The sequence below is a fragment of the Trachurus trachurus genome, assembly GCF_905171665.1.
Source record: "Trachurus trachurus genome assembly, chromosome: 14".
NCBI lineage: Eukaryota > Metazoa > Chordata > Actinopteri > Carangiformes > Carangidae > Trachurus > Trachurus trachurus.
In genome coordinates, this window is record NC_139903.1 from 14,963,246 (window position 1) to 14,987,847 (window position 24,602).

Sequence of the window (24,602 nt, forward strand, 5' to 3'; positions counted from 1 at the left end):
GTGTCGAACCAACAGGAAACACATTGCCAGCATAAATAAACTACATCGGCGTCACCTCGTAGCAGTAAACAGACCCACCTGTGAACATGGCTTTGAAATAATCTGAGGAGGCGGCCATCATGGCGCGGTGTACAGGGAAAGCTTCGTCGCCGTCCCCGGCCACCAGCGTGACATCACATAGCAAACCCTCTATCCTCAGCTGGTCAAATCCCTAAGAGAAGAGGTGGGAAGAGAGAGATAAGGGTTACTGAGCTCTGGGGAGAGAGAGGACCTGGAACATGCAGTGTCTTTATCCCAGAGAAGTCGACTGTCCCTATCTTAGCCACCATAGATGAACCTGGTACAAAATGATCTTTTCTCCAAGCTTAGGTTTGCCCAGTGAGATGTGAGATCACAGTATGTGATGGCTCACATTTTTTTGAAAGTCTTGTACATAAGCTGGTTCGAAGTTATCTAGACCTCCAGCTTTACCGTACCGCTGTAGTGATGGGAACTGAGGATCGATTGCAGTTCAGAGCTGGTTCCAAAGTGTTAACAAGCTTATCAATTCCTTTCATCAATGCCAGGATGTGTTTTTCTGTCAGGTGTATATTGTGAGACGATGATGTCAAAGTCATGCATCTACGCTGTAACAAGCCAGAGTCATGGCAGAGACAAAGAAACTGGCTTCATTTCATGAAGAAGCTTGACAACAGTGCTGGTTTCCATCTCGGCATAATGGTTATTTCACATAAAGGTGGAAGTGTAGGTCATATACTAAAATATTTTCCTATTCACCAGCACATCTGTTACTGAGAGCAATGAAAACCTAAAGTGAAAACAGTGGTTAGTCGGTGGGGAGTTTGTACAATTGAGTCGCCAACATGTCTCTGTCTTTACTACTGCGACTACAATGTGTTCAGTCCCTGATAATAAAACAGGCCTACTAATTTGCCACACAGGATATTGATCTGGATCAATATGAAACTAGACTACTAAGCAAATAATGGCATTGCTATCAATAAAATCATATCAATTTCCATCCCAATGACTGTGTAGGCAGAGCGACATAGAAGAGAGTTGTAATGAGTGGAGGTATTAGCTGCAGTACATCAGACTTTGGCAACCGCCAAATGTTGATACTTAAAACAAATAATCCCACCCTGGCTGTGCTGTTCATTTACATGATGCAGCGAACTGCAGTGACTCTTTGGAGAGTGAGATTTTGCACATTTTTTCATTGTTTAATCACTTGGCTGCTGCGTGCTCCAGGCTACACGTTTACAGTCTGAGCTTTTTTTCTGGTTTTTTTTTTTTTTTTTTGTCGCCCTCACACCACAGTCTTCACACATCCACACACTTGACTTCACTGACAACCACATCTAATGAAAATAATTCTATCGTAGGAAGTATTAACTTGGAGCCAAACAGAAAATATATGTCACCTGTTGATCCAGTAAAACGACCACACCAACTGAAACTCTCGCAGTTAATCAATGAGTGAGTTTTTAGGTTGGTTTCTTCTGAATGCGCTGGCAAACTGAGACTAACTGTTTGTGCTATGACGGTGCGATCAGATGGCTGACAAAAATCATTATTATTCAATTACTCTGCTCCGACACCAATGGATTATTTAGCAGCCAACAGCCAGCAACCTACTACAACTTTGATTATTATTGTATGTGACTATACTGCATGTAAATGTAAGTGGTGAAACCCTTCGGCTGCCTGGTTTCTTTTAATGGTGCGATATTCAGTTCTCTGCCCTGTTTGCGCCGTTTCCTTTCTCTCTTGGTGAGCGTGGCTAGCATTAGCAACATGGGACATTAAGTGTGACTACACAAATTACATGATGGTTCATGTTCTTTGTCAGCATGATGCCATGTACTTCAAATACATGTAACAAAATAGGTCACTTCAAAAACTTAACACATTCCATTAAAGCTTTTCTGTTCCATTCTTGATAAGCAACATATCAAAAGTATTCATGTTGTGCTCACTCTATCAAATTAGACATAAACCAAGTCCCAAATGCTTTTGCTTAATTACTGCAACATTATCTCAGTTATTAAATTGTACCCAATAATTCTTGCCATGGGCTCTTTGAGGTAGTTTTGATTTTGTAGTGTGCAAAGAAATTAAATTACATTTTCTTCATTTGTAGTACTGTAGTATGAATGCATTAAACTTTGAAAGACCTTTGTCTCTTTTAAAAAGAGGTAGGGGTAGGGTTTAGGGTCACAATGAAGTCTGTATTAACTCCATGAACTCTAAAGGAACACAAAAGAAAACATGACTATCATCACACAGTGACAATATCTGACATTCACCACATTGTCAACAAGTGTCTGAACTCTCACCTGAAGAACAACTGAGCTGTGTGTGTTGCTTGTGAAAAATCGCGTATTTCCAGTCTTTGATGCCTGAAGGTGAGCAGATATGCCCATATCACCATAGCCCAGAGCAACTTTCATGTGAGCGTCGTCGTCCTCCACGAGGGATCTATTAGGGAAAAAAGGAAAGAAGTTTTTACTTCGAGAGGGTACCGAAAACATGCATTTCCATCTAATTATAGCTTATAGAAAGTAGGACAGAGAAGTTTTTCAAAGTGACACTGCTTAAAAAGGACGGATTGGGTGATGGTAGCCTAATTGTTGGACAAATCGTCACCTAAAAGTTGCAGGTCTGCAAGCCTGGGCCAGTTGGGAAAATAGTGGAGGGGAAGGGAACCAGGCATGCTTTACCCTTCCCAAAGTGACCTTGGGGGGAAACAAAACTCAACTTCTCAGTGGTCTAAAATGTGACTGGTTGTTTCCTTACGATGATATACAGTATGCCACTGCACATTTTCATTTTCTGTGAAAACACTTTCCTTGATTAAAAAAAAAACACCACAAGAAGTACACATTGCTTACATGTACACAATTCCCTGGAAAATCTGTATGACATAACAGCTAGAAAAGGGAAGCTCAGAGAAATTAGCTGTAAGACATGTTCCTCCACAACATTAGTGGTGAGTGCAACCTTTATCAGTCTTATGATGATTTTGAGGGCAAAAAGTACAGTAACCACTTTATATCAGAAGTGATGGTGTGCGAATATCTCCTAATAGCTGTGCCATCAAAGTATTTCTGGATGTGGCTTAGAGTTGTATTTGAAGTCCATTGTATACAGGGTGAACATGAACAGAGCTCAGACAGTTCTGTGAAGCCCCAGTGCTGCTCAACACTGTACCAGAGACACTGTTAGCAGGCCAGACGTCGTGTTGTCATTTTGTCAGGTAAGGATCCATCCCTATCCCTTTGAGCTTATTTTAAGAATGGGGGTGGGCTGGTGGTGGAGGGTTTGGATGGTGTTGAATGTGCTTGAAAAAGAATATAAACGGTCATGTAACCACCTGGCTCATCCAAATGAGAACGGGCCAGGTGGAGCATAGGGTTTTTAGTACATATTCAAACTGTGGCCTCTGAAGGCGAAGAAGCAGCCATGACAGCGTCTTTAGGATGTGTATTATGAGGACAACACGACTATAGACAGCTCTCCCTGTTTGTAGACTAAAGTTGAAGATCCTTGCTCAGCCTGTAGAGCAGCCACAAACTCACACCATCCAGGCCCGTTACTTTTCCAGGACGTAGCCTGTTGAGCTCCACCCTCACCTCTTCCACTGTAAAGGACAAGAGATTTGACCCCAGTGTGGTGGCTATTGCAGGTGGTGCTGTAGGAGAAGCTACAGCTGAAGTTGTGAGCCAGAGAACAGGTGACGCCGCGTTCAACTTGTTACAGAACAGGATGAACTCATGGGCCTTGTCTACATCATAACATGCGGCCTGGCTGTTATTCTCTTTCTATCCTAGTCCTCGCCCTCCTTCACACCTCTGTGCTATGCTGCAGCTTCCTCTCTCATTTTCGTTTGTAGTCCTTTGTTGCCTGCTTTAATCTTTTCTTCAGCTCCTGTGGCACACACCTGAGCTTTTCACCATCTCCATCCCCGAAGGCTTCCTTTTTGGTTGGATATTGTTTGGATTGCAGTGTACAGCCCTTGCTGGTATTACAGTTTCCATACGGGAGCTGATGTAGTCCACGGTGCATTCATCCCTTCTGTCAAGGTCAGTGTCCTTGCCGTTATCACTTTCCTTGAACTTCAACAGTAAATTCCCATTTAAAATTCTCAAAACACTCCTTTACAGACTCACTGGCCATTCATGTTCAATTTCCGACTGAGCCAGAAGGTAGAAGTCTACCTCTCCCCACAGGGTTTGTGGGAAGGCTGAGGAAAAAACAGCGCAGAATCTGATTTTCTTTCAAGTGGTGGTGGAGCTGAAGCAGTATAAGCCTCATTGACATTTGCATACAATAGACAAAGTGTCTTGTATTTCCTTTTGGGCAGTGAAGCCCGTTAGGTGAGAGGTGAGAGCGACAGGGTTAAAATGCCCTGGTTTTGCAATGAATGCATCACAAATGATGTCACAAGTGAGAAAACAACAACAGCGTCAGTGTGAGACAGCTGCCTCTGTGCTGTGACATGCCCAGGGTTGCACTGTCTATTGTTCACAGGCAGGACCAATCCTCCACTTTTATTCATTCTCCTTGCTCTGGCATCTCTGTCTGCTTGTACTGCGGCGAATCCGGGTAAATCCACACAACGGTTGGGAGTGTTGTCATTTAATCAGGTCTTTGTAAAACACATGAGACTACACTGATGATACGCTCACTGGTTCTTCACAAATGCTTCCAGTTCATCACATTTGTTAGCCGGGGAGTTGAGATTTCCCATGAGGATTGATAGAAAGGGCTTCTATCTCCATTCCCAGCCTTTGGCTTATCCACAGCTCAGCATCCACAGTACGGCTTCTTCACCTCAGACAGTATGGGAAGTTTAACTGTGTCTATTTTCCCCATCGTCAGATGAATCAAAGATGAAAAGTTGAGCACCAAACCGACAAATATCACACATGATTAAAAAAGCTTTGAGGACTTGCTTTCACTTTGCCAGCGCATCATTCAAATAACAATGAGACTAATTATTAGAATTAATATCGAGATTCTTTGTGCCCTTGGAGAGTCTGATCAAATTTGTGCAAAAGTATAAAAATCCTGCTTCAATAGGGCCTTAACCTGTGATGTAATATATGGTGTTATGTCTAGCAACCCCACAGAGAATGAATTGTTGAGAGATGACAAGTGTGACTCAACAGCCCCAAGGGGACATACTCTTGGGATATGGGTAGATTTTGTGCACAAAATGGCCATTAGTGTATACTGCTCATTTAAACAAAAAATTATGAACAGCCTATTGATCGAACAGTCAACAAACCAGGCACACATTTATCATCTGCTGGCAAACAGCACAACTGTCTCTAAAGGTTTTGTCATAAGCAGCAGTGTGGACTGCACCTCTTTGACTGGTGGCAGGCTGTGCCTCTGTTCAAAAGTGAAACTCTATAATAAGAAAAACAGCAGACCTTGGTGTTGACAGTGTAAATCCTACGAGAATGTGAGACAACCCATCAACAGGAACTCTGGAGGTGACGCAGAAGGTAATGAAGTAAGTGTAAGACAAAAAAGAAACGACTTTGAGTGATCATACTGGGGTGGTTAACGAAAAAAGAAAATAGCACCTTCACTTGCACCGTTTCTGCTGAGAGTGCTGTGAACGACTGTGATGCATAAAAATCTGCATTTCACACACTGAATGAAAACTGAGCTTAAAATATTACAACTATTCTCCATGCAGTATAGAGAGATGACAGAATAGTCAATGAATATGGCATCAGAGACTTAAAAGGCGTTCATTTTCAGATGAAGATTGGCCTGGTTTTGATAAAATGTTCTTTTACAAAAATGTCTGGCCCAGCATTGCAGTAGATTTGTGTCTTCAAACAGGCCCATGAGCAGGCAGCGCTTGTCAGATGTAGAAGACTAATGGTTTTTGGGTGGACTATTTATATAATGAAGCAATTCCAGGTCCTCTTGATTTTTTTTTGCAACAGAGTAGTTTTAGAATTTGTAAGTAGAAGTCATCTGTGCTTTGTGGAAACATAATTTAACATTTTATAATGAAACATAGTGATTAAATGCTGTTAAAATGTTTACCAGACTATTTTAATGTAGCTCTTTATGCTTGGAATTAATTTAATGATACGATATTTAGACAGATAGTTTTGTATTCAAAACCCATCAATCCTCTGTGCTTGTGACATGAAAACATAGCAGGATAAAAATATACGCATGGTAATAGTAATGAGCTCCAAGGTCCCCACTGCTGAAAAAGCTCTTGGAAGAATGTTCTTTATTTAGCACACTCAATATATGCATTACAACTGCACTGCACCTGATATAGATCAATGTGATTGGAGCATGTGCATCCTTTTACTCACAAATGGAAAACAGTTTCAGTAAGCTTTTCAGTTTTCTGAACATTGTTCAGATCTTTTCTCATCAAAAACAGGCCTTGTAACACAAATCGACCTTCCAGTGCAGGTCTAATTGAGCATCTGTCACACGTTTCTATTATTATTTATTATGTGATAAAAATTATATGTGAGTAATCACCAGCAATTACATTCATGATTACAACAGTAAAAATGTGAGTCAAAAAGTGTCTCTTTTATTTTAAAAAACTATTACAAAAATGTGACATGACAACCTGGGATCAAACCCTGATTTCATATTGTAGTGAGAGAGAGATGAGGACAAATAGAGAAATAAGAAAAAGAGGACGACATGCGGCAAAAGGGCCACTGGCTGGCCTAAAACACAGGCAGCTGCAGCAAAGACTAACCTCAGCATTTTCATACTAATAGATGAGCTACCAGGATACACAATCCTAAATACAGACAGATCACAACCTCCGTCCGGTATCCACAATAGTTTAGCTTTTATGTTTTTAGTACGCTAGTATGTAACAGTCTTTTATTAGCATTTAAATGTGAAACTATCTTCTTGTCTTATGTTTAGTTACTCCTCTGCTTCCTTTATGGAAATATCACTTTTTGAAGACTCTCATATATTTGGGTGTTTAGTTTGCTTTCAAGGCCCCCAAAATGTGAGAATTGACAAAAAAAAATCTGTAATGCGCAGGCTCCCTATGTTGAAATCCATGTTGTTTTATGAACCAGTGATGTAACTAGGATTCAAATTTGCATAATACCATCCCTACCTGGTACCAGTAGAAGGGGTGGGGCAAACAGTGGTTCATTTGCATTTAAAGGGACAGGCACTGAAACCAGCCGTACTGAACAGAGCTGTTTTGAGAGTATGAAAAGAGCTGTGATGTTTGATCCTTGGGGTATTTTGACCAAAGCATGTCACAGATATGTGTTTAAGACTATTTTAATTTGTGGAAAGGGGGCATAACATGTCTCCTTTAATAACGATGGTGGCGAGTCTCAGTGTGTTGGGAGCCCTCCTCTGCTTCCCTGCAGCTACCGAGCAGCTGGGAAAGCAGACTGCAGCTGGACAGTCCACTGAGCAGTGTTGGGAGCACCATCACTCAGTCAGCCAGTCAGGGATTTTCGTGATTATAGGGCTGGCCCTGCTGTTGCGGTCCCGCCAAAAATGGACTGAGGAGATATTACCATCATTACATTAGGACACATCTAAGCAGAAATTTGGCCATGAAGGTTCAGAATGAGGTTACACTAATAGCTCAATCAATAATCTGTGTCATGTTAATGATTCGAAGGATTTATGTTATTTCTACCTAAAAGCTTACCTCTATAACACAAAGAGACAAAAAGTACACACAAACTGGCAACTTAAAAAACACACATCTAATAATACACCCCCTCAGTAAAACAACATGCTTTGGCTAGCAGTTTATTGTTATGCTCCATGGCTGCTGCTGTTCTCCGCTTTTGATTTGGGAAGAAAAGGATCCATTGGGACAAATGAGAGCAGCCACCTTTGTTTCACTTTGAGAAGCAAATGTTCCTGTGATGTTCACAATGTGCACATTAATTTGAAGCTGTTTTGATATTTACGATTATTATCTTTGGTTTAAGTAACCATAACACAGTACATAACACGGGAGTTGTTCTCTATGCTATGGAATAAAGGAAAGAAACCCCAAAATAGATCACCCTGGAAATGAATAATAATGAAATTTATTTGCAAAGTTGTGAGTCACAATTATCCAAGGTCACCTGGAGGTGAGGAAAAATTGTTACCTCCCACGCCACAAATATATCAGTACTGCTATGGCTGTATAATATGGTTAGAAATGTCATTGAGATTAAGAAGCAGTATTTTTATTTTTTTTTAAGTTATGTAATTTGACATATTTAGTCTTATTGAAAATGTTCCATGGCCACTTACCTAAGGAATTGTAGAATAAAAAGGTTTCTCTTTTCTTCTCTCAAAATATTCACTTTAGGGCTCTGATATCTGAGCCAACCTTAAATCCGACAAAGGCTGACTGATCAAATGTTTGGTGTCACCTCATGTCACCTCACATCTTTGCAGTTGAACACACCAATAAGACTCCAGCAGACTAACAGTCGACTGCAGTGTTATAGTCTGAGAAGATCAGGCCAAAGACATTTGGAGCGGATAAACATTAGGAGAAGGTCAGGTTGAATCCAATTGTCATTCCTTTCACATGCCATACAGGAATTTAGGAACAGATTGAAGGACCAATGAGGATACATCAACAAAAAAGACAAAACAACGACAAAAGCATGGAGATTTCTGCTACCACAAGAGGTGAGGAAAACTATAAGTCTATGATCTACGCCATACATGCTCAAGGTCTACTGAATACAAACCTTGATGATTATTTTAAAATAACAATGAAAGGATGGGATCAATAATATGGTACATTTTACAAGGAAAGGACAATGGACCACATCTAGTAGGAATTTGCGAACACCACCATCACCATCACCACTACACGCTGAGAAACTGGCACAGCTTAAACAGCGGTCACAATCACACTGACACACAGCACAGGCAATGTACTGGTACATTTACCCCGTCAGGTGGTAAGTCGGACAGGCAGCAAGGAGAGAGTGGGTTGTCCAAACCACAAAGGAGTGTTGGTGGCTGCCGGAATGAAACAAAGAAGACAAGAGCTACAGCATCCCACATAAAAAAGTTCTGCTCTTCCCCAAGACACCAGAGACTGAATCTCCAGCGGTATCCATGACCACAGAGTGTTTGATGCTAATTACGAATAAAGGTCTGGAGCAGCTCGGCACACTGACCAGTGCAGAAATCATTTATTAAACATCACAGAAAGAATTCACAGATTATTAGCCGGTCAAATGCCTGCTACTGATCGTCATTATTACTTTATTTTAGGTTTTAGACAGTTTCATGTGTATCTATCTTTTGATTCTAATTAGTAGATTGATTAAAGATTAAAATGAATCCTCTGATACATTGGTAAATATGGTTTTGTTTTTTACAGTTTAATTGGTATGCAGTAATGACTGCAGCATATTGCTCACACACCTAACAAAATATCACACTTATGACAAATTGTGATACTTAGAGGGTATTTGATGGAGAGAAAAAAAACTAAAACTATGGGGAAAATAAATGGTCAGTGTTTTATATGACAAGTATAAAACATTGGCCTCCAGCTGATGGAAGTGATAAATAATAGAAAAAGGTTAACGGCCTAATAAGAAGACAATGCCGGCTTACAGTCTCATGCTAAATGCATTTCTAGATACTTTGACTAGTATCTTGGATCCCCAATCACATTAACAGCTGTACCAATTACAATAGAGAAGAATCATCATAGCTTTGGTACAGAGAAAGGTTTTCATTTCAGCTTTCAACTTCAACAAACAAAAACACATCCTGTGTGGAAATAAAAGAGCTACGGTCTGTAGGAGTGAAGTGATTGCTTGTGTTTACACTATGGACCAATTTACCACGAAGCTTTGCTTCCCAACAATAAGCCCTGGAAAAGACATTGTTAACTAATACATGAAAAGAACAAGTAAGAAGCGTGATATGCTATGAATCCCATTTTAATGCCAGCGACACTTTGCCGGAGCAGCAAAGTTACCTTCATTTTCATCAATCTAGGTTTTGAGCAGAGCTAAAAGAGAAAAAAGGAGCCTTGGGGAAAATTAAGAAGCAGCAGGACTGAAAAAGAAGTAATGAAGTAACAAGGGGAGCAGTCCATCTACTCCCTTCATGTCAGTGGAAAGCTTAAAAAACATCCTTCCATCAGTGACAGTTCAGGAAGCTAAACTCAACTTCGCTTTTCCCGGGGATGACAGTGGAAGGGTCTTAAAAGATTAATGAGTATAGCTTTGCTGTCTTGTCATGTTTAGCCATGCATTGATGGAAACTTTATTAATCTCATCTATTTCAAGTTCTGAACATCTGAAAGAGCAATGCCACGGTTTTCTGGAGCAAAATAACTAAGAACTTGGTGGAATTTACTGGAAAATACTTTCAACCATGATAAAAGAACAGGTCCAAGACATATTTTTCAAGTCTATATATAATGAAAAAGCATCACTACCAAAAGAAATGAATTTGCGGTATTGTGAAATGGCTTTTCACTGGTCAGTGTTGGCATCCATGTGGTTTGTTAAAAGCCATTAGAAATGATGGTGCGTGGGGTGATTAAGTCTGTATCACACTTTCTATGAAGATGGTTCCAGACTCTGACAGCTTCTACTCACAGGAGACAAGAAGCACACTCAGTAAAAGAGTCAGACATCCAAAATAAAGTGCGTGTAGTAAAATTGATTGCAGCCCATTTTCCTTGGACTAATTTTTCTACAAACTGCATTACACAGCCATTTAAAATTGTATTACAATTTTCTAGTTGCTTATGGTTACAGTGGACTAATTTGACACCGTTGCAGCAGGAATACAGGAAGAGCCTGAGAGCAAAAGACACGAGACAATGAGGCTGCAGTTTAGACACACACACAAAAAACCCAACAACAATGACAAAAACATAGGACTCCTAGAGTCTGGCTGGTGTTTCCAAAACCACTCAGGTATAAAACAGAAAAGGCACAAGAAAAAGAAGAGGTGATCAGGCACATGGAAACTAAACAACTCTTTGAAAAACCTCTGAAGTGATGTGTGCTGTGTCAGAAGGGAAATCCCCATTTGTAGTAGCAAGAAGAGCAATGTCAGACACCTACACTGAAGAATCATCTCAGTCATGAGCGCAGCAATGCAATAAAGCTACATGTTGAACTGCTTCTCCTCCTGGGAGAGAAAAAAAATATCTTAGAAAAGCAGTAACACTAAAGTACAGTTTGTTGAGAGATGCAGAAAATAGAAATACCTTCCATCATATAAACCAAGACTGTGTCAGCAGCAGTATTAAACTGAAGCCCTTACTGTAAATCTAAGGTAAAGCATCACCTGGATTTCTAGTATTGCTCTGACTACACCATTTCCAAACACCAAAACTAGAATGAGACTATTATAGCCATATGGTTACTGTGAGATTTCTCTCTGGGTGCAGCTCTTGTTTCCCCTTTCCCCACCACACACAGCGAGAAGCATTACAGGAGAGAAAAGGAGGCAGTTGTGCAGTCTTTAAATTCTTCTCGCGTACCTTCTCCTTTCCATCAAACAGACTGTGGTGCCTCTTAAGTCTGACAATGCTTGAAAATGTGAATGTGTTCATCATCTTTATGTATATAGATATTTTCAAATGCATGCAAAACATATGAAACACGAGCCATAATCTATCCAGTTGGGACTATTTCAAACATCTGGGTCCCATACGTCTGACAAATGTTTTGCTCTTCCCATTCTGATGCACTTCTTTGATTAACGCCCTGTCCTAACTAACTGAAAGGACGGTTGTGATGAACTACTCTAAAACTCCAGGGTAAATACTTTAAATGCTGGAGGCCACAAATTGACTTTTTTTTTATATTAAATTGAATATTGTGACACCTGTACCTAAGTTTATCCTTTATCTGATTTCCATGTACTTTTATTGAAGCTAAAGAAATAATATATGATGAGAGATACGTGATCTGCATGAAGATTCTGGGATTATCTTCCTCGACTGGCGAATCTTCTCATATTTTTGATCAAATGTAAGTCAGCACTTTCAAGGAAACTATTAAACATTAGGCCCCACTGATATTTCTAATAGGTGTTTGCAGCTCACTCTGCCCAGGACAGACTGGCCATGATCTCTAGATAATTGCTCCAATCACTGCTCATAATCGTAGCCGTCTGTACGCTATAATGAGTCTGTAATTAAACTTTATAATCAGAGAGCACTTTAAGGTCAAGGCTTTCACATCAGAAAGGGCTGGGGAATTCATGAGTACCTAAAATTAAGTCTCAAAACTACAGTTTCAACCTGCATCACAAGGAAGCAAAAATAAGCATCAGAGTGTGTTTGCGTGTGGGTGGAGCAATCTGTCCACATGTACCAAACACTAAATTAACCTGAAGCATGCTAGAAGGAGGAACATGATCCAGCTGAGTGTGTGTAATCAAAAAGGACAGCTAGAATAATAATAACTTTATTTATACAAGTTTACATTTATAACTGTAGAAAAAGCTACAAAATATGCAATTCTGTGTTGTCACTGTGGAATTATTTATCTCGCAGTATGTAGACTAGGCTGGCTAAATGTGCCCAAGGACAGAAACCAGAGTCAGGACAAAAACGCAAGGAGGGATGAGCAAAGGGAAAAGGGAACAGAAGGAGTCACTTTAGATCAGCAACATTGAAATTTATATATTTTTAATTCCCAGGACTGGTTCACCTTCCATTACATGAGGCCAGATGTAACCAGTCAAAGGTAGCGAGGGAGGAACAATAGACGAAATGAGAAGGAAAATCTCACACCCCTTTGAAAAAGCAGAGAAACGAAGTGTAAAAAAAGAAGAAGATAGAGGTCGTGAACTAGTACTGAATGTGTCAAACTGAAACTGCTATTATTGATGTGATGTTATAAATCACACTTATTTTGGGGAATTTACTTATTTTCCATTTTATTATAAGCCACGTTGTGAGCTGTGAACAGGAACACGGTGAATCTGATTATCTATCCGGTGGGGGAGTTCTACGAAGCATTGGGATTTTTATGATTAATCTTTGTCAGACATAATGACATCCACTGACTGGTCAACTTTGAGCTGAAACTCCACCCAATTTCATTAAAGATCAGCCTTGAGCATGGATGTGTGTGTGTGCCTGTGTGTGCCTGCGTGTGTGTGTGTGTGTGATGAGCACAGGCATGACTGTCTCACCTGACTGAACTCACTTGATGGTCTGCCAGTCAGACTGGCTCAGCCTCCCCTCTGGCCTTTCAGTGAAAATAAATGATCCCTGGGTGGCTACAGCATTTTGTACAAAATGGCCTCAAGTCAGCAAGAACTTAATGTCAATTCCAAAGGGCAGGTAAATTAAAAGCTCCGCCGCAATTCTCTTAAGTTGATTATTCACACCGCAGCAAGGCACAAGTGACTGGGTTTTACATGGGACTTGTGCATTGCATGTATGTGTGTGTTCACATGAAGCTGAACACTTATGAATATCAAAAACCCATGACACAATACTGGGCTCATTTAAAAACATTGGCAGATGTTGCTCTCAGGAAGGTGGCATTCAACATTCGCTTTCAGTTTTCAAGCCATCAACCGAGCAAGCTAATCGAATGTTTTCTGTAAATTATCATATGTTGTTTTCACATCGATGTGATCAGTGACTACCTAGCCAGGCATTTATTGATCATTCACTGGTAAAGTCTTCTTTTCAGGGTGTGCTCTTTCAGCTGAACTAGTTCACTGCCTTCCATTTAAAAAAAATCTACAGTATATTGGCTAAGGGCAGCATTGTAGTTTTAACATCTCAACTTACACATCATCCCTGAGTCAAATTAACACATAAATCACACTGTGACGTTTCTGGTGAGACCTTTGAATGTAAATCCACTGTTTTATGAATTTTTAACCATAAAGACTGTCTTTTTTGTCAGCGGAAGTTGAGTCAAAGTCAAAGTCAAATTAAAATCCACCAGTGAAAACCAAGCTCTCAGTTTTAGGTCAGCTGTCAACTCTGTTCTGGTTATTTTAGAACATATTAATTGTTTAAATGAATCCTACGAAAGTATCCAAGTTGGGTAACACTTTATAATAATAAGTACACACTGTTAAGCTTTAAATACTGAATTCATCATTTATAACACATGTATACTCATTAGTATGTAGTTTATAAACACAGTTAAAAATGTTTTAGCACTAACTGTATTTATAAACTACATAATATCCATGTGTTATAAATGAAGAATTCAGTATTTATTCTTGCTTCCTCCCGGCCAGCAAATGTCGCGCTCAAACTCGCCCGCTCTCGCTCCAACCTTCAATTGTACCGGAGCGGCTAGTAGCTGAAGCTAACGCTAACTGTATTTAGCAAGCAGCAGCTCCGGTGTTGACAGCGGACTGGAAACACATCTGAATCATTTCACACAAACTCACCTGCAGACGAACCCAATAAACCCGCAACATCACGCCTGCACCAGAAACGTTACAGTACCGGCTGATCATTAGTTAGCATTATCATTAGCACGATGCCATTTCTCCACAGAACTATCACGATCTGGCACATCCTGAGCTCTGCCTCACGTGACATCAACGTACTATTGCTGTTAGCACAGAGATCATTTCATGCCGACGTTGCCATCGTAACCAGATGTAAATATTTATATATTTTGGACCCGTCAAAATTTATAAAACAATTATTTATATACTGTAAAAAAAAAAAAAAAAAAATTCAATAACTAATACTTTTCTTTTTTAATACATCCACTTTTCTGTGGATGTATTATTTTTTTTAAAATGTATTAATCGTTTGGATGAAAAAGTTGTAGGTATAACCTTTAATAGTGTGTACTTATTATAAAGTGTTACCCCGAGTTGTTAATGAAGTGGGCTTTGTAGAAACATAGGCATGCTATTTACCTCAGAGACTCTAAAACCCATCTCAAAGCAGCCGCTCAGAGGACTCAGCAGCAGCAGGATTTGACAGCCACATGAGACATGTGAAGCATCAATATTCACACAAGTCTGTCAAACAGACTGTCGAAGCTTTTATTTTACCTGCAATCTGTATGGTATTTAAACTTGTGGTCACACTGGTATTAAGTTAATCTCAACACTTCAACAAAATGTATACATCAGTAAGACAAATAAGAGATAAAGATAAAGATAAAAATAAGATGGTCAATGTGATTTGCATTTTGTTTCTGAAAGATTGATTTCCATGCATTAGGTTGTTGACAAAGAGTGACAGGTTACAAGGGGAGAGAGAAAAGGTTTAATGACATGTGCTAAATACCCCCGACTGGAATCGAACAGGCGTTGCCGCAGTTAAGGGTGCTGGCTCACCATGATGCCTCCAAGAGGTGATTACTAAAGACAGCAGTCACACATATTAAGTGCTTAGCACTGAATCACTGTACAATAAGGGATGACATTCATTTCAAGGACTTTTTTGTGGGAAAGGAAGATAAACCCGATGACTTCTCACTGAGCTGAAGATTATTCCACGGGTCATACTGGCAGGGAACCTTTACCATTCCTCGCTAGCATGAAATCTGCACCACAGGCAGTTCACTAGTCTATATATAGATTAGAGTGGTTTCAAAACAACCAAGCACAATGTGCAAACAGTGCTTAATTCTTCACACAATATGTACGTCAGATATAGCAAAAACTCCCTCTCTCTCTCTCTCTCTTTCCTGTGTCCTCCATCATTCTGCTGCTTTGGTTACATCGACAAAGATTACCTTACCAACACACGAGTTAAAAATGTCTCCAAAGCCAAACAGACAGAGGCACCACTCAAAGGGCCTATAAAGAGTGACTTCTCCCTGGCCACAGAGTAACCTATAATTGGGGGCCCAATATCAGCCTGCCTAAAGACGCAGCTTACAATATACACGTTTTAAAATAGAAGGTGGTCTGGTGGGGCCTGGCCGCACTGGGCAGAGTAAAGCTTTAAGGTTCAAATTTAGATGCCTCTCTGTGAAGACACACAAAATTAAAAGAAGTCATTGACATGATATGATTTTATTTAAAAGGTAGTTTTAAAATAAACTGCCACATGCCAAAATGATAGTAGTGACCAAAAAGACACCAACTAGCCAAATCTACACTGCATTTCACAGATCTATTACTATGTATATAGAAATCCAAAATCATATAACAATAAAACACTGCAATTCTAAAGAACTGTGTATTAAAATAAGCGATAATACATGTTTCCACCTTGTTTCAAAGGTGCTTTATCATACATCAAGAACCCAAGCAATCACCATCAATGACATGCACAGTCAATATATCTGCTGAATGGTATATTTCAAGGACAAGATGGAGATTTACATAGAAATTTGAGTTCAACCTCCCCCATTAATTATCAAACATGACAGATAATTTTGACTTACATTAATAACTCATATTGCTGAGAGCATGCCACCGTGTTAGCAACAACACTAAAATAACCGCTTTTGTAATAATGGTTCTGGGCAGCTTCCAGGTGTGGATATGAATAATCTGTGAGGCAGTGTGTTCCAATTACGTGACCCTGGTTAAATAAAGATTAAATCCTTAATGAGTGAGTCAGTAGCATAAATAATGTAAACAGTGAAGCATTGTGTGGCTCTGTAAAGAGCCTACAAAGTGATACAATTTAGTCCACACTTGTGTAGGGGTTTAGGACTACAAAAAAGTGAACACGTACCATAATTTTTATTATTTACAATAAACCTCGATGGAAATATCAGCTGCTTCACTGAGGACATTGAAAACGTACCAAAACAGAGCACGGATCTCTCCTGCTGTGATGCAGTAAAATAAATATTTCTGTAAAACTAGTAAAATTAAGCTCTTAAGCTCATAAGTAAAGCTGCATAGCTGTAGACTGTAGAAATCCAATTTTGTAAAAATCCATCCAAGTAAGCCACATTAGCCTATGAAATTACCTTTAGCTTTTTGGTTGTCATGATTTTTGCTTTTTTTTGTGGCCAAATCCGTGTTACTGATCAAAAGTCAAACAAGACACATGCCCTTTTCAGCAGAGCTGAGAGAAAAAGGGGTAAAGAGAGGGGATGGAGAGAAGCTGTGTGAAGCACTTCCATTCTACCAACCCCCCTCCTCCCCTCCTGAACAGTGGCAGATGACAATAGCTTCTAAACCAGGGCACGCCAGACATCCTGACAAAGGCAGGCTCCTCCCAAGCTGCTGAGTCCCCGTTCCCAAATAAACATAGCCACAGGGAGAGGGCAAGAGTCAGGGATGTGGTGCTTGCCATGTCCAGACTAGCGGCAAAATGAGTCCCTACTGCCCATGAGAAAAGCAGTCCGCCAGCGAACCATAAAATACACGCTGGACAAGGCAAATCTCTTGACACACTACTAGGCTCCATCGCATTCTGCTTAATTAGGGCTGCAACAAAAAATAATGTCACAATAATTTCCGTACAAAATATCCACGAAAAGCTAGAAAATCCATCTCAATATACGTTGCCACAATAGTATAATGCAAATGCCATTTAGCTCTTACTCACATGTATGCAGGCGAAAGGGGTGAGGACCTGGATGTCTTAAGAACTGGCACTGGGAATTTCCAGCTGACAGGAGAACCGCTTTTCCATTTTAACGGCATGTTGTTGTCACCAGAATGGTGCTACAGCAATACCAACAGCAAAGACCATTTCCATGAAAAGGTTTCCAATGCAGACTTCCATCCCACTCTGCCCACACCATTTAAGGGGGAGGGAGAGCAGCAGCAGCAGCAGCTATAGAAATACACTGGTAGAGGCAGTGCAGGCTACAGTCAGGGTTGTGACTTTAGCGGCAGCACTGAGAAGCCAATAGATTGCATCCACCACGACTACTTGCCCTGCTGCATTCACGGTTGTCTCGTGGTAGGAGGGGGAACAAGCCCTGCCTTCCCATCACCCTTTCAGGGTCTGCGAATTGCCCAGTAGCTAAGCAACAGTGCCACCTTGTTAAAGGAGTTGTGATTACAGCTCTGGGTTTGCTATGGGAAGAGGTCAAAGTGAGATGGGTGGGAGAAGTAGCAGAAGGAACTCCAAACCAAACAAATTTACTATCCTCTGTGTTTTAACATGTGGTTATGTGCAAGTAAAAAAGATAAAGTAGAATCTACTTAATAAAACTGAATGTCTCCAACTATCCCCAGTTATTCCGATTCTGTGAAATCCAGGCATCGAGTTTATCTTTTATTTTTCAGAAAACAATTTATGTTGGATGTAATAACGAAATGTTACAGATTTAAATTATTATTTTTATCTTATATACCAAATGTCATGTCACCATGGCGGTAAGGTTTTAAGACTTGGAGATTTGGGAGGTTTAAATTAACTGACAGTTCAGAAAACCTGCACACAATGTTCTCCTTTAACCTACTGGCTTTTTGACCTATCATTTTTGGACATGGTGTTCTGGCTAAACGAAAAAGGGGCATAAATGAACATTATTTTAAAGCTTTCATGGGTGGAGACAGACAGTCAGTCCAAATCCAGTCAAAGTAGGACCAACTAAGAAAACACCTTACATAATGTCAATAACAAACTGAAAATGGCACAATTAGTTTAAAACTCCCCCCTTCCTGGGGCTCCAGGTCTCGCTTTGTCCCAACTTCAGCAGCCATGGGTTCGAATCTAATCCAGCCTGCGCCCCTTTGTTGCATGTCATCCCCTCTTTCTCAATGACTTTCCCATCTCTCCCCACACTTCTATCCTAATAAATTAAAAATGCCCAAAAAATCCTTGTTTGCTTTCCAAAATGTCAGTCGTTCCACCACAAAGTCATTCACCAGGTAAACTCAAAACTTTATTATGTCAAGGTTACTGCTGCCATCAAAGCAAAGACTGCTGAATGCAGCATTCAAACTACAATGAACATCATAAGGCACCTTACCTCAGCAAAGTCTTTCATACTTCATCATTTTGAGAACAAGCATAAAGTTGAAAAATGTCTATGTTGGCAAGTCTTTCATGCTTAAAAAAAAGTGAAAATGTATAAAGACGTATTGTTTATTTATTGCCTTTATTTGGTAGTGACATTCAACAGATTTTGTGTTTTATGGTTGATACCTTAAAAGGAGCCATTTGTAAGTGTTGCTGTTGCTCTGTGTTGCCATCATTAGCATTAGTTTATTTACCACATTGGTGAGGGCTTCAATCATTGTACCGATAAAACAGGAGGTAAGAATAAGTCCTCTCACCAGTGCTTCTTCAGGGCAGACTGGACACTATAGTGACTCAGTATTGAAAAGTGACAAGACAGCCCAACCAGGTTGTTAACTTAGCAACATAACTTCAGTAGAAGAAATGAAACGATAGCAGTGGAAAGCAATTCTTTTTTTGTTTCTTTCTATTTATAAGTAATAAGCTCTTAACACCAACTATGGCTACTAGCAAAACTTACAAATGGCTCCTTTGAGGTTGGGATTATGGTGGGAAATTTTTTTTTGTATTTGTGCCCTTGACTTGTCGAGGGCATCCAGAAAAAAACAAACTGGTGTATGCAGGTACAGGAGTGTTCATCTGGGAACACAGGTTGCTTCCAGTAACAGATTCTGTTGGCTGCAGTACTACTGATCTCTTCACCACAAACCACACTACACCAGTGTTGTTATTATTACAAACAAAAAAGAAACCAGCCGATACCTTTTTAAGGCTAAATAACTACCTTATGTTGTTGTCTTTTACTTTCAAAGTCATTGTGCTGGCAGCTGTTTACAAATTTCCTCAGAAGATAAGATTCCTTTACATCTTGATCTTGATCTTTTCCTTCCCTTCTACCACCTGCACCTCCAGCCTCCTCAGCTTATACTCTAAGCTGCAGCATGGCCTTTCTTGACATTGTAGCATTTCCACCCCCTTCCATCTGAATTGAAAAGTTCACAAAGTCACAGTTCAGTTCATAAGTAGAGAAGAATCTTTTGTTTGTGCTTCTTTCACTGGTATTTGAAAGTGCATGTCTAATTTCAGGATGAGTCTATGCAACCAACACAGCCCACGGTGAAAAATATAACAGTCAAAAACTAGGAAAAGTCAATAAATATGCTCTTTGAACTTCAATCTACTCATTGGATCTTCAAGTATAGTGGACATTGACTGGCTGACTTGAAACATAATATCCATGTCTTGTATCACTCTTCATGTAAACTTCAACCACAACTATATAATCACAGTTAAAACAAAACCACTGGATAAAAAAAATCATGATAACCACAAGCAATACTAAACAATACAACCAGTGCAACTAATAAGTCATTTCTTTGTCACTTCTGAAAGGTCCTACAGGCATGTTTCAAATCACTGATTGGTTGAGACATCAATTCAATTTAACACTAGAGTTTGACTGGTGAAATCATCCAAGCAGCTAAAGATCTATTGGTGGATAGTAGAACAAAAACAAGCCGTACAGACTGCGATGTCAATGTCACAATTACATAATTTGTCTGTCAAGCTGATGGTTCAAATGTAAAATGCCCCGTCTATTTATGGCACCAGGAATATGTGTGAATCAAACAAGCATTGAAGCTAGAGTGACTGATACTGAGAGCAAACAAGGGTTTATCTAACGTCAGATCTTGAGACTGAAAGCAGCGTTATCCTTTTCTAAACTAAAAAAAAAGTAAAATAAATGTAACAAGTACAAGTACAATATCCAAATCACAGGAGCTGCAGTTTTTTGATTACGGTAAAATACATGACCATACTGTTGTGCATTCTTAGTGTTGTGTTGCTACACAGACACCCAGGCCAACAACATTTTATATTTTCATGTGGAGATGAAATGGAAAAACCACCCTTCACACTGAAATTGCAATCGCAATATCTACCGATATAATCTCAACATACCGGTATTGTGCAGCCCTTTGCAAAATTAACAGGCTGCTTGACAGCACACTGCAACCAAACTAGCCAACCAATATGTCAACATGGATAAGTCAACTGAATGCCAATACTCACTTCCACATCTATAAATACATTATTTTGCCAATAATAATTTTCCAAAACATTCTGTAGCCATACAACACCCAATATTACAATATTAGTACAATATTTTCTAAAGAGCAGGCTAAATCCTGGGTAATATCAAACACGCAAACAAACAGTAGCAGGCAGAGTATAACACAAAATTGTCTCCGGAAACAACTCTTTTCACATGTAATTTACAGCACTGACATAATGTGAGACAGACTCTTCCATCCTCTTTCTGGTTTTTGTCCTCATTTGTCACTGATGGCAAAGGAAACAGAGCAGCGTTGCCAAATTTAGAACCAACATATTCCATCTCATCTGGTACAGCAGACTAACGGCCACATAAACACACCAAAACAACAGAAATTACTCTAATTATCAAGAAACAACTTTTTAATGCCTTTTAGTTCAACTTACAAATGCATTGTTTTTACCTAAACACTGTTTAATGAGTCTGTGATCAAAGACAAGCAAACCAAGATGACTCAACGTATTTCAGTGGCCAATGTGTGACATGTTGGATGCAGGTATCTTCATATGTTTATACTATTCACTTGACAGCAAAGTACATGATCCATCACAGATTCTGTTATGCAAAGGGTTTGTTGCTCATTCCTGGCAGAGGATAAGGTGGGTCAGCTCAGAAAAATATTTGCTCGTTTGCCAGCATCAACACTGGTTGGGCCCAGTTAAAAATCACCCATTTCATTCTCTGTCTATAACCAGGGCTGTGTAAGTGACTGCCGGCAGAAAACACAAGTTAAACGTGTGTGGAAGACCACAACAGGTAAATTCATGAAGCTGAAACACTGCAATATCCTTTATGTCATAAGGTGAAACTGCGGTGAACTCTCAGCAGTGGTCATTGAGCGCCTCAGCCCTTCTGCTTTTCTTTCCTACAATCTAATCAGATTACCTGATTAACTCCTCTTAACTAACTCCAGGTGGAAGCTATTTCATAGTAAGGAGGACTGATAATTGCTGCAATATATGCAGTGACAGACTGGTCAATCATGAATTAACCTTCAATTATTAATGTTGAGAGCAATAAAAAAAGAAAACCTTTTACACAGCTCTTTTCACAATGATTATTGTTAATTAACAGCTCCAGAATGTGAGACAAGAGTGAAACATCAAAGTGAATTAATATACATAATCACAGTGGCAAAGGAAATAAAGATATATGTGATATTGGACATTACCTGTCATGTAGTCCGATGGGCATTGTCTCCCCTCTGTGTATAGGGTGCTCCATACCCTCACCAAAACCACACCTCAAAAATACAAACATGTCACTTTTAATATCTGCACTGAATCTTCCTTTCTTCCAAAACCACATTCAGTTTCAGCCAAGAAAACAAGATAAAAGCTGTTCAATTTAGAGTAAAAGTTGTTTGCACAGAGCTCACTTTGTAATGCCTATCAAGTCTTGAAGAGGTTAGATAAAATCTGCTGTAATTGCTTTCAAATTAATAATACATTTCAAAGACTTTACATCCTGCTTATGACATTTGCCGCCTGCGGCTGTGTTACTAATGAAACTAAAGTAATGTGAATACAATTGCTTTCATGTTCATTTGAGATACACAATATGTATGGGTGTTTCTTGACCCCTCATCCCCTGCTGAAATGTGACAGTTGCATCATATTTCTGTAACTTGTTGCTTTACAAAGAACTAGGCTAATGGAAACTAAAAATATCTGTCATGTGCGTTAGTTGAAAGAGCAACCTTCCTCTATTATTCTGAAAATCCAGCTAATAATATTCACGGAACAACTGGCGCAGTATTTTTATCGATTATAAAACAAAACAAAACAAAACAAAACAAAAAAAACAAGAATGGTTAACAGGTCCACACGTCAATATGGAGCCAGTAAAAAAAAAAAAAAGTTTCCTTAAAAGTAACTCGCTGGTTCCGATGTTGTAACTCGTTAAACATGACACGATTGTAATGACATAAGACTGATGGAGTTGTCAGTCATCCTCCGTGTAGCTTCGTGCTGTAGTTCTCAGGCAACGAGGTTAGTCCCTTTAAAGCCAAGTGGGACACAAACTAAGTCCATGGCGAGGTAGCTGACAGGCTAGCAGAGGCTATACACTACTATCGGGTTTTTTTTTAAAGGTGAGCGTTTCATAGATTAGACTAAGCAGTGATGATTAAACAAAAAAAAAGACAACCCTGTCACACTGGAGCTTTACTGCATATCTGGCCATGTTGCCTCAATACTATCGCTACACCTCCAGTGGAAACAGGGCTAAAGCTAACTAGCTAAGCTAACCCCTTTAACGTTAACGTTGCTAGCCTGGAATAAACGTTGGTAACGGACAGTTTACCGTGTCAGTTACAGTTACAGTTACATTACAGTTAGCCATCACCAGCTAGCTGTGCTACCTTCGCTCACAGCAGCGTGAACGACCGGGGTCTTAACATGAGTTAGTTGGGTTAGTTATTAGTTAGTCTGCTTGGTTGTGTCGGTCTGCCACCACCAACAAATGGCTGTAAGTATCTGTCAACCTGCTGTTTGTTGGCGTCATTACAACATAATGATATTCCAGTCCCTGTCTGTGTCTTAAATAGTCTCTTTAAACTTTTAAAAAAACAGATTTCATACCTTCAACGCCGAGGCAACGTTAACTAGCCGTCCTTGTTTTCCTTCCAAGCCCCTCAAATCCACTTACACCAGCAGCAGAGCCTCCTTCCTTGTTTTATCCAATCGGGCTGTCGCTTACTAGGCGAGCTGGAGCATCCAAACTTTCCATTGGCGGAAGAGTATGGCAATCTTTTCTCATTGGCTCAAAACTTCCGTTACTAAATAAAGTGGGGTCTAAAGAAGAGTCCCCTTTGAGGTCTGTAGGAGATGTCTACAGGCTACTGTTTTGCCCTAACCATTATTTATGGAAATGTATAGTGTAAATCCCCACAGCTTTCCACGAAATCTATATGGTTCCTCTTACATAGAACATCACTTGTTTTTTAAAGGTGATTGTAATACTGTGTGGTTAATGCAAAAAGAAAAGTAGTGCAATATGTGTGATAATGGTCTAAAATAAAAAAAATAAAAAATAATAAAATAAAACAGCAGAAGTGAGTGTAACAGGATAATAGGGTGACTGAGGTGGAAATTTTGGTAATGTGATGCTATGCTTGTTCAAGCAAGGAGCAAGCACAGTTTTATCTGTTTTTACATCTGCTTATTTACATGGAGGACATCTGCTCGTATTAACTCTCCATCTTAAACACACATATCTCCACACCTCATAGCTTACACAAGAAACCGAAACAATTTCTACACTGGCAAATCTTGCCCTGAGTATACGGTTCAGCGCAAGGCTCTGGCATTGGTGTTTTGTATGTAAATACTTGATATTTTGAATATCTGTCTTTTGTGTGTGTGTGTGTGTGTGTGTGTGTGTGTGTGTGTGTGTGTGTGTGTGTTTTTTTTTTTGCTCTATGGACCGCCTCTCTGAAATAAAGTGTTGAATTGAATAATCTAATATTAATTCATTAATAATCTAAAACATCAGGCTTGGTAATGTTAACGAAACTTCCATCTGCAATTATAATATAACCAAGGGGAAATAATGTATGCATTCATTACAATGCACTGTGTTTCTTTCAACACGCACGCACGCCTACCACCTCCACCT

General features: G+C 39.6%; 1 protein-coding gene across 1 annotated transcript in view; it reads right to left on the reverse strand.

Annotated features, from left to right (window-relative positions):
- Window positions 1–23,649, reverse strand: part of klhl13 (kelch-like family member 13) — a 37,577-nt gene extending 13,928 nt beyond the window's left edge. Inside the window, exons 1-4 of the mRNA XM_083986148.1 lie at window positions 23,567–23,649; window positions 22,156–22,227; window positions 2,340–2,481; window positions 79–211 (exon numbers count right to left, since the gene is read on the reverse strand). Of these exons, the coding sequence (XP_083842274.1) occupies window positions 79–211; window positions 2,340–2,481; window positions 22,156–22,208 (328 nt within the window). The 5' untranslated portion in view covers window positions 22,209–22,227; window positions 23,567–23,649. The remainder of the gene's footprint in view (window positions 1–78; window positions 212–2,339; window positions 2,482–22,155; window positions 22,228–23,566) is intronic.
- Window positions 23,650–24,602: the final 953 nt, after the last annotated feature.